We start from the raw sequence: 11556 nt of genomic DNA on the forward strand, positions 1-11556 counted from the left end.
CCTCTCTCCCCGGGCCTCTGCCTCTCCCCGGGCCCCTGCCTCTCCCTGGACCCCTGCCTCTCTCCCCGGGCCTCTCCCCCGGGCCTCTGCCTCTCCCTGGACCCCTGCCTCTCTCCCCGGGCCTCTCCCCGGGCCCTGCCTCTCCCCCGGGCCTCTGCCTCTCCCTGGACCCCTGCCTCTCTCCCCGGGCCTCTCCCCGGGCCCTGCCTCTCCCCCGGGCCTCTCCCTGGACCCCTGCCTCTCTCCCCGGGCCTCTCCCAGGGCCCTGCCTCTCTCCCCGGGCCTCTGCCTCTCCCCGGGCCCCTGCCTCTCCCTGGACCCCTGCCTCGCCCCTGGGCCTCTGCCTCTCCCCCGGGCCTCTGCCTCTCCCTGGACCCCTGCCTCTCCCTGGGCCCCTGCCTCTCCCTGGGCCCCTGCCTCTCCCTGGGCCCCTGCCTCTCCCTGGGCCCCTGCCTCAGCATTTCTCAATTTGAATCCTCAGGTAAAACTCAAATGAACGAATGACACCAGTTACTCCAGCATCTGCAGAACCATCGCCATGACGACGGCGACCACAACTGTAGCTCCGCCTCCCAGTCCCAGCGCTCCATCTGCAACAGATGATCCAGATGTTTCCTTTGTTTAATGAAACACATTAACTGAGATGATTTTGAGGATGACCACTGTGCTACTCACTGGACAGGACCTGGAGGACGACCACGCTGTCCACCTCTGAGGGGCGGAGCTCCCTCTTCACGCGGCGCTGCTCGATGCGGCCGATGTAGGTGCCGCTGTCGCCGGGTTGGACGTTGCGCAGCCTCACGGTCAGGTCTCCGGTCCCGGTCAGCTCGGTGCGGCCGGAGTACCGGGGATGCTGGTGGTGCGGGTGGTCCATCCCGGACAGGAAGACGAAGTGCTCGGGGTCGTCCTCGCGCTTCCACATCAGGGAGGTCACGCTGACGTCCGTCGTCTTCAGAGGGAGGAGCACGTCCTCTCCAGGGAACGCCTGGATCGTCAGTGGCTCTGCAGACACAATAATACGAATCTAAGTTTAGTCCTGATCAAACCGGGCTTTGAGGAAGTGACTTGCCCAACGACACACCAACCATCATCAACTGAGGCGGAGCAAACAGGAAGCAGAGTACACCAATCAGCGAAGGGCAGTGTGTTGTTGTTGAGAGGTCATTAGCAATCCGCCCTGGTCAGGGGGTGAGGGTCCACATGGCAGGTCTTAAAGGAACAGGCCGGTGTGTTTCAGACTGAGATATGTTCTTACCTGAGCTTAGACGAGTTCATGTGGACCTGTCTGGTCTTCACACGTGTCCTCAGCCACGTCAACACAGCACAGACGGCGTTAGCATTTAGCCTCTCCCCCTCATCCATTCAGAGTTTTAAGTCACTGTAACCCAGGTGATAAAACCTGTGCCCAGCCTGTTCCTACCGTTTCCATTCACTAGTTTTTCCCCATGCCGGTAACCAATCACTGCGCTCGCTTTCGGTGACGTCATCGAGTCACATGGGTTGGGGCGGCGTAGCGTGCATTCTAAGATGGCGCTGCGCATTCAGTGTGCAGATGCAGTGGGGAAAGCAACATCAGAGTCGTGCTACAGGTCGGTTTGAGCTTATTTTCGTTGTTCTAACACTTTTTTTTACTTATCATTTAACTGGTTTATATCTCAACTCATAGGAGTCTCCTACCGTGACCCAAACCGCGAGGAAGAGCGCTTGTGGGTAGAGATAGATCGCTAAACCGGTGAGTGTTTGTTTGTTGTCATGCTGCGGTAGCATTGCCGTTAGCCTCCGCCGTTTTGTGTATGGGCGCTGGTTAGTATGGGGTTTCACAAAGTTTATGCCCTGTTTCTGAATTATGTCAACTCTGAAATGAATGTGAATTTAATTATGATCCATATGTGATTAACTTGTGTGATGTGATTAACTCTTAACTGACTGCTGGTTAGTATTTGTAAAGATTAATTAATAATATTCTAACTAGTGTTATGAGACTGATAATTGAACATTGAATCTTTGTAATGTAAATGTACATGTATAGTGCAGCTAGTGCTATTAATGTGACATTTATTATTGATTAATTTTAATTATGTGCACATGTGAATAGAATAGTTAGCAACTAGCTGGTGATTTATTAGAGCTTTTGGTCCTGTCCTCCAGGCCAGGTTCTAATCCCGATGGCGAGCTGATGGAGCAGGCCTAGAGCCTACAGTTGGCAATTGCTGAAGAATCGAATCGAATCGCACTCTCCTGCTGGGCTGGTAGGGGGCTCCTTGTAGTCCACGAACTCTCCCCACTCAACTCACTTGCCCACACACACTATTCCCCAAAACCCCCTCAGACATTTTCCCCTGGACAATTACACCCAACCCAGACGTGGGTTTACCCGGGACTTGTGGAGGGGTTGGGAAGTGGGGTGGGTTACCTGAGGTTGGGGTTTCCCAACGCTGGGTTTGCGGACTCTTGATTGTGAACAATGTACGGTTGTATTGTATTGTGCAATTGTTTTTGTCGCATTTGATTTGAATTGTACTCACTAACTGGATATTGATTTAAGCGCTTGTATGTTGAATGGCCATTCACAGAATCTATACTATTGGTTTCTGTATATATTTTGCACTTTGGTTTATTATTACTACTTTTCTTTCAATACATGGTACCTCTTAACCGTACTCTTGCCTCCTGTCCACTCCCTCCTAGAGCCGAATTAGATCTTCTGGTCACTAGCCTATGTTGACATTTCCTTTTGTATTCCTGTGTTCCGTAGTAACATAACCTACTCGCAGGTACTAGGTACGTACTCCATAGAATCTATAACATTGTTATTACACAGGTGCTACATCACTCTTAGAGCATTCTATGTGGTTATTTTGTATATATATATATATATATATATATATATATATATATATATATATATATATATATATATATATCTGTATATATCTAAATCTGATCCTGTATTAATCTCTGTAGAGAAATGAGTTCTCTGCATTTGACCCGTCCTCAGTATCTCATGGGGCGACCTGTAGGAGCAGTGAGCTCCAGCCTGGGCCGGCGCTCGGGGACCCGTCTCCATGATGGTGGTCAGAAACACCTGGCTGGAGGATTCACCTATTGCACATGTTTTTATAACCTACCACTAACCTACACAGACACGGGGAGAACATGCAAACTCCACACAGAAAGGCCCCGTCCAGGTGGGAATCGATATGTTCTTACCTAACCTTAGACGAGTTAATATATCCCCGTCTGGTCTTTGTCCGTGCGCTCACACATACGGAGCCTCTCCCACATGTCATATAGCTCCAAAAAAGCTCACGATAGAAGCTACCAAGCTCTTCCACGAGTTCCCTATTTAAATAAAGTTACGTGAAGTGTTTTCATGCGAAGTATATTTACACAGAAATGTAGCATGTGGATTTTATAAGCAGATAAAAAGGGGGACTATATTGTGAGGCGTAATGATACGAGGAGCAAAACATCCGCGCAGTAACTCCTAAAGACTCCCCCGCTCACTTCCGTCAGTAGAAGCTGCGTGACTTGTAGAGCAGCAGAGAACAGTTGAAGAAGCGTGGATAACTTGTGAACGATGCCTTTTACGTGCATCGTGCCGGGCTGTGATAATAAGCAGAAAGTATATAGTGTAGTAATGTTTCACAGATTTCCAACTCACCCCGGACGACGACACAGGACTCAGGAGCTCCACCATGAGGTAGGAATGCGCTAGCACTTTCCCAAAATATATTTTCTGCTTGTTGTAAAAGGCTCTGTACAAGTCACGCAGCTTCTATTGACGGAAGTGAGCGGGGAAGTCTTTAGGAGTTACTGCGCGGACGCTGTGCTTCTGTATCATTACGCCTCACAATATAGTACCCCTTTTTATCTGCTTATAAAATCCACATGTTACATTTCTGTGTAAATATACTTCGCATGAAAACACTTCACGTAACTTTATTTAAATAGGGAACACGTGGAAGAGCTTGGTAGCTTCTATCGTGAGCTTTTTTGGAGCTATATGACATGTGGGAGAGGCTGCGTATGTGCTCCGTTTGCGTGACAGAGCGCACGGACAAAGACCAGACGGGAATATATTAACTCGACTAAAGTGAGGTAAGAACATATCTCAGTATGTAAAAACGCTGGCCTGTTTCTTTAAATGTGCTTTATAAATATACTTTGACCTTGAGTACTTGGGTGTCTGCACATTAAAGTGAAGATATTACTGCGCGGATTTCGAACTACTCCTGGTATTATTACGCCTTACAATATAGTTCCCCCTTTTATCCGCTTAGAAAATCCACATGTTTAATTCTGTGTAATTATACTTTATCATAACCATATTTAAATAGGGAAAACGCTTCTATCTTCACCTGGGTTGGAGCTATAGAGGAGGAGAGGCTAAATGCTAACGCTATAGAGGAGGAGAGGCTAAATGCTAACGCTATAGAGGGGGAGAGGCTAAATGCTAATGCTGTCTGTGTTTACGTGACTGAGGACACGCGTGAAGACCAGACAGGTACACATGAACTCGTTTAAGGTAAGAACAGATCTCAGTATGAAACACACGGGCCTGTTCCTGTAATCGTAATCGGACAGGACTGTATCTTTTTAGCGAGCCCTGAACCAGACTAAACCCGAGGGCCTTCTGGACCTGCCGGCCGCTGGGACTCACCTCTCACGGTCAGGTCGATGGTCCTGATGGGTTTGGTGTTGTAGGCCGAGCGCTTGGTGACGTGTGATCTGCTGTAGACGTGGCACTCGTAGCGCCCGACGTCCTGCTGCTCCACGTCCTTCAGCTTGATGGACAGGTCTCCAGACAGCAGCGTGGGGTCGCTCAGCTCCACGCGACCTTTGAACCGAGGGTGCTGGTAAACCAGGAAGGGCCGGCCATCGCGGAACAGGAAGACGTAGCTCTGCCCCAGGTCCGGGCGGGTCCACTCCAGAGCCAGGTTCTCCAGGTCCGAACCGAAGGGGGCCTTGCAGGGGAGCAGTGTGTCTTTCCCAAAGAAGGCCTCCAGAGCCACTTCTGCGGAGCACACAGAAGCTAATGGATCAGGTTCTACATCGTCCTCCTGCTCTCCGTATGTTCCTCCACAAACAAATAAAGAAGACGCTGAAAACATGACGTTGGACAGAAAAGCCAAAGGATTTATGAAAGAGCCACAGGGACAGTGAACAGACTGTGATGTGTTTTGTTACTTGTTACCTTTGGGCTGGAACGGCAGATCTTCCTGTGGATTCTAGAACAAGTTATTCACAAAGTTACAGAAACATGGCTTTGTTTTGGACCGACTGAGTCTTCAGTGCTCCAGACGAGGCACGTTCCTCCGTCCCCTCCGCCCTCCGCCGAGATCTCTCTCCAGGAACATGTAGCAGTAATAGTAGTTGTAGTAGTAATAGTAGTAGTAGTATAAAGACTACAGTTAGATCCATCGGGAACATCATCTCCTGCTGTGAAGTCCATTCAATAATGTTTTCATGTGACGTAAGAGAAAGCAGCCGCCGCCGTGTGGACTCCAGAGTTTCAGAGCTGTTGATGGAGAAGTCGTGCTGCCCTGGAAGGATTTCGACACATCGTATTCGTGTTCTGCCTTTTCCAACATGGCAACTTTGAAACGAACACATGGAGCACTCACCAGAGACAACGTCAGTAAAGCCCTTTAGTCGAGCGTGGTGGAGTGAGAAGATGTGCCTCCTGTGGTTCTTCTCTACGGATCTGAAACCCGAACCGTCTTCACCTCGTCATCGGCTTCCGCTGAACCTCCCTGAGAATCGCCCTCCACACGCAGCATCTCCACGGGGCCCTGAGGGGCCTCGTCTCCCAGGCTCTGGCCCCACCCTCGGACGCTGGACGCTCACTTTAACGGCCAAGTGAAGATAAATGAGAGAAGTCATGAGCCCGGGACAGTGATTCAGTGAGATAGAAGAGTCGTCGACCTTCTGTTTCTTATCGTCCTGGTGTCTCTGACACTGCACAGCTGATGACCGTCAGCCAGAGGTGGAGGAAGTCACTAATGCAAGTCTCGAGTCAAGTCCAAGTCGTGAAGGTCCAAGTCCCAAGGAAGTCCAAGTCAATCGGTCATGGGGTCAAGTCAAGTCAAGTCAAGTCTTGCTTTAGCCGGCAAGTCACCTCAAGTCACAAACGCCAGCGTGTCGACTTTTCAAAATGTGTTTAATCTTGAAAATAACAAGTGCTTTCTCAAGATAGAGCAATTTTAAAAATTTAGGCTAAAATCAAACTTTTTCCCTGCAGTCTGAAACATAAATATAAAATAATATTTCTATTGTTGTTAGTTTCTGGCAGTTTTTCCGTCAGTGGTTCCCCTGTACTGCCCCAGCCCCTGTATACTCGGATTCCCCCCTGTAGCCTTCAGTCCCGCTGTCACTGGGCTGTGGCGGATGCGGAAAATAACCTTTAAATCAGGGATCACCAACATGGTTCCCGTGGGCACCCAGGGGCCCTTTGGGGCGTGTCCAGTAGCCCTTGGGACTTTTTCTAAAGTGTAAAACACTTCATTTTCTTGAATCTAATTCTTAAAATTACAGTTATTTCGGTTCTTGTGACTCAGTATAGTTTAAAATAAAGCTATTTTAATATAATATGGGGTCAATATCCTATAAGTGAACAGTGTACGTTTAAGTCTTTAGGATTTGTTTTTAACTGGTCGCCCTCGAACAACAAATGCTCTTAAAGTCGCCCTCAGCTGAAATAAGGTTGGTGACCCCTGCTCTAAATGCTGTAAACTTTGTGTGAACGAATTAAAACATGGAAAAGCCCCGAGATTCCTGTTGATTAATCAGCTCTTACATGGTGGTTCTGGAGGCTCCGTCTGCGCTGTAGGTCCAGCCCATTGTTTCAAACCTTTTCCTGTCCGTAAATCTCCTCCTCTTCACTGTCTTTACAAAACTTTTAATGCATCCAAGGAAACACGTGGTATTTCCTCCGGCCTTTAGCGCTGTATTGATTAGAAGCGCTGTGTGAACACACATGTGGATAATCACCATAATGTAAACATAGATGCGCCGCTTTTACAAAATGAATCCAGATCTTTCGACAGTTTCACTCAAATAAATAATAACTATAAAGTCACAGCGAGTCATTGAGAGTCATTGGCCTCAAGTCCAAGTTAAGTCTCGAGTCACAAACAGCAAGTCCCAAGTCAAGTCAAGTCTTTTTGCAGCTTTGGTCAAGTAAGTCTCAAGTCCCGAAAACTGCGACTCGAATCTGACTCGAGTCAAGTCATGTGACTCGAGTCTCCCAGCTCTGCCGTCAACATTAGAACCTTCAACCAGAAAGACCCTGGCATCGGCTCAGATCATCTGGTCTGGTGCGATCCTCGGTCACAGTCGGTCAGGTTCAGCTCCAGTCCTGGTTTAGACCTCAGGGACTGGTCTCCTGCGTCAGGTTCCTGCAGCTGACGTGTGTTCAAACCCAGGCTGGAAGTGCTTTAGTTGATGACCCTTTGAGACGTGCCGTTCCGGCTCCTCGTCCCAGATAAGTGACCGCACTTTGACCTCCAGTAAACGGATTATGACCTCCAGTGTCGGAGAAAACGTTTTATCCTGGTCAGACTTTCACACTGCGTAAGACTCACGACATCCAGGTTCAAAGTCAATGACAACGTTTCACTGAAAATGACATTTACACGGCCTTAAAGTGATAGTCTGGAAGTTTACATGTTTTACAAATGTTATAAAATGTGCAAAATGAACCACCGGGTCTTGCATTTTGATGTAAAGTAAGTAATAATATATATTTATGATTTTGTTTGTAAAGTCCCTCCTTCCCAGATCTCAGCGACTAATCAGAGTCTAGTATCCTCCCGCGTTGATCAATGAGACAAGCTTTTCCTGTGAACCAGCCTGTCAGGTCCAATCAGGAGGGAGGGGGAGGAGCTTGATAATTAACTCTTGAAAATCCTGCTCTTCTATTTTGCAAAGAAGGAGATCTTTCCGGTTAAAGGAAAGGAGGAATGTGATTGTTTTACTTTTAAATTTCACTCTATCTCTCCTCACTTTGCAAACTTACAGACTATCACTTTAAGTTGACACTCAGAGCAGCTGCACTCGGCCCACAGGGTTCATTATCACATCAGACTTTGAACTTCCTGGTTCTGGTTAGGGCCTCGTGTCGTTACATTTGACTGATGTAAATGTTCAGGAGGGAAACTCATGTTCCTGAATCGACTCTTGTTTCAGGAAGAAAAGATTTATGGAAAGTCCTGGAACTAAACCTGTAAATGACATTGTCCTCAGGTTTATCATACAGTACTTTTAACTTGTACTTGAGTAAGATTACAATGAAGTATCTGATTCTTACTTGAGTGAAAATAATCCTTACTTTTTCCAACATCCTGATCTGTAAAGTAAATAATGCAGATCGTAAATTTGCAGCATCATTGAAAACAGTTACTCACAGTACACGAGTAACATTTTCTCAGAGTAGCTTTTACTTCTACTTGAGTAAATGTGATTGTTGTTTCTTATAATTATTGGACCTAAATTATTTATTCTCTATATAAATGATCTATGTAATGTCTCTAAAAGGCTAAGATCTGTTTTGTTGCTGATGACACCACCTTGTACAGTTCTGGTGACGATCTAAACCAGCTCCTAGAAATGGTGGAGAGAGAGTTACATAAACTCAAAGTCTGGTTTGATATTAATAAATTGTCTTTAAATATAAAGAAAACAAAATTTATGATTTTCTCGAACCGAAAAATTGACAGCCAAATAAACCTAATGCTCAACAATCTGCCTTTAGAACGAGTTTATGAAAACACGTTTCTTGGGGTTATAATTGATCATGATCTAAATTGGAAGTCACAGATTAATAATATCAGAATGAAATTATCAAAAGCAATAGCGATATTATATAAAACCAGGTATATTTTAAACAAAGAGAGCTTAATTCTTATATATAACTCATTAATCATGCAATATATCACTTATTGTTTAGAAATTTGGGGAAAAACCTATAAATCAAACACAAAAAAAGGCAAAAAGACTCATCACATTCTCAACCTACAACCAACCCATCCCCTGTTCATAAACCTGCAAACATTGAAATTCTATGATTTAGTAGATTTGTGTACAATAAAAATGATGTTCAAAGTAAAAAATAAACTTGTGTCACAAACAAAATCTGTTCACCGTCAGACAGAGCCGGTGTGAGCTCAGAGGAGATGTTTGTAAAGAAAACATTTCAAACAAACACCATGAGATTTTGTGTTTCCATTAAAGGGGTCGATCTCTGGAATAACTGTACAGAGGATCTCAAATTATGTCCCTCTCTCTTCCACCTAAAGAGAATGTATAAAAGGATTATACTTGAAAAATAACTTAATTCTGTTTGCTAGTTGGTTTAAGACTGTCAACTTACTTAAAAAAAAAAAAAAAAAAAAAAAAAAAAAAAAAGGATATATATATATATATATATATATATATAATAAAATAAAATCCTTTTGAATGTCTGATGTATGTTAGAAGGTTTAACAAAAACACAGTTTAAAAAAAACAAAAAAAAAACAAGGGTGGGCAAAATAAGCATTAGCTTCAGCCTGTACCTTTTCGGTCATTTTGTATGTTATGTTATGAAGAAGTAACTTAACTGAATCTAAATCTTTGTTACAATTTTGACTGAATAAACTGAACTGAACTGATAATAACAGTTAAAAAAAAACACTGTTGTCATAACAACAGTCACATAACCTGTTGGTGCAAAACAAAGCCAGGGCTGAACCAATGAGAGCGGAGAACAGCGGTGACATCATCAGTGTCCGGGCAGAGCGATGCTCACCAGGTTAGGAAATATAAATATACACATTTAAATCAGTCAAGATCGTCCTCAAAGTGTCTGTATGTGAAGCCGACACTCAGCCTGTGATGATTTGCCTTAAATTCTGTCCCTCGTGTCTCGTTTAGTTTAATCGAGCACATTTTCTCCATTTCAGTTTTACCCAAATCCAGTGTAACACCTCAAGCTAAGATCTACAAATCTGAATGAGCTCCCGTCATCAGATTTTTTTCCATCCTTTTTTTGGGGGTATTCAACTCATTTTTTTCAACTCACTTTTTTTGTCATTTTTTGTGTGTCTTTTTTGTCATTTTTTTTTGTTGTCACATTTTTTGTCATTTTTTCATCACTTTTTTGTCACGTTTTTGACACATTTTTTGTCATTTTTTTTTCAATTTTTTTTGTCTTTTTTTTTTGTCTTTTTTTCATAACTTTTTTGTCATATTTTTGACACATTTTTTGTCATTTTTTTTGTCATTTTTTTGTCTTTTTTGTCTTTTTTGTCACATTTCCATCATTGTTTTTTGTCTCAGTTTTGTTGCTATTTTCACACCTTTTTTCCAGAAGCTTTTGGATTGGGGTAAAGCTGGAGAAAATGTGCTCGGTTCAGGTTGTGGGAGTTAAGGGGTTAAATAAGTTTTTTAGATTTGGGTAAAGTCAAACAGAATCAAATGCTCGGTTCACTTGGGGTTAAGAGACCGTCAGTAACTTTCCGTTTCCTCACAGTGTCATCCTGAAAGTAAAACCACATTTATACGACTACTATACATATATACATATATACATATATATACAGAATACAGAAGCTGTGACAGATGTTCTGCAGAACCTCCTGAGACTCATTTAAACTGAAACATTCTGAATCAGCAGCAAAACCAGAACAGAAACATCAAACTGGATCATACAAACAAGGCCTCCTTATGTGGGAGAAACTCAGTGGTTTGATCTGAGTGATTAAAGTCTCTCACCAGAGTCTCCAGAGGACGAGGCGACTGCAGACCAGAGCAGGACCAGGAGCCCGAGGGCCCAGGAGTGATGACCCCCCATTTTCCTTTGCAGATGAACGTGTTCTGTTTCCCAGACGAGGCTCAGCAGGAGGACTGTGACGACAAACTGAAGCTGAAGCAGTTCATGAACCAGGAAACACAGGGGGGGCGGAGCCAAAACCTTTACTGGAAAACACACTTCATCATCCGGGAGGCGGGGCTGAGTTTGTTTTTATATAAACGGACAAAGAGATCAGATATGGTGATGTCGGGAGGTAATGAGTGACAGGTTTATCAGGTTTATGAACCTTAGCAGTAACCTGCAGCTCAGGGCTGACACACACACACAATAACACAACTAAACACCACAATAACACAACTGAAACACCACAATAACACAACTAAACACCACAATAACACAACTAAACACGACAATAACACAACTAAACACCACAATAACACAACTAAACACCACAATAACACAACTGAAACACCACAATAACACAACTAAACACCACAATAACACAACTAAACACCACAATAACACAACTGAAACACCACAATAACACAACTAAACACCACAATAACACAACTGAAACACCACAATAACACAACTAAACACCACAATAACACAACTAAACACCACAATAACACAACTAAACACCACAATAACACAACTGAAACACCACAATAACACAACTGAAACACCACAATAACACAACTGAAACACCACAATAACACAACTAAACACCACAATAACACAACTGAAACACCACAATAACA

General features: G+C 44.2%; 1 protein-coding gene across 1 annotated transcript; it reads right to left on the reverse strand.

Moving 5' to 3' along the window:
- Positions 1–435: 435 nt before the first annotated feature.
- Positions 436–10839, reverse strand: LOC306961387 (myelin-oligodendrocyte glycoprotein-like). Its single transcript, XM_079554110.1, has 4 exons — positions 10756–10839; positions 4664–5017; positions 676–1002; positions 436–590 (listed from the first exon to the last, which is right to left on the reverse strand). Exons 1-4 carry the CDS (start codon positions 10832–10834, stop codon positions 511–513), a joined length of 840 nt encoding a protein of 279 aa, XP_079410236.1. The 5' UTR covers positions 10835–10839; the 3' UTR covers positions 436–510.
- Between the last annotated feature and the right edge of the window lie 717 nt (positions 10840–11556).

This window comes from Gobius niger (assembly GCF_951799975.1).
Source record: "Gobius niger genome assembly, chromosome: 3".
Classification (NCBI taxonomy): Eukaryota; Metazoa; Chordata; class Actinopteri; order Gobiiformes; family Gobiidae; genus Gobius; species Gobius niger.

Coding starts and splice junctions, on each gene's coding strand:
- LOC306961387 (XM_079554110.1), bottom strand. CDS start 10,834: ATGGGGGGTCATCACTCCTGGGCCCTCGGGCTCCTGGTCCTGCTCTGG. Junction 1,003..4,663: donor CATCGACCTGACCGTGAGAG/GTGAGTCCCAGC, acceptor TTGTGTCTGCAG/AGCCACTGACGATCCAGGCG. Junction 591..675: donor CGTCCTCCAGGTCCTGTCCA/GTGAGTAGCACA, acceptor CATCTGTTGCAG/ATGGAGCGCTGGGACTGGGA.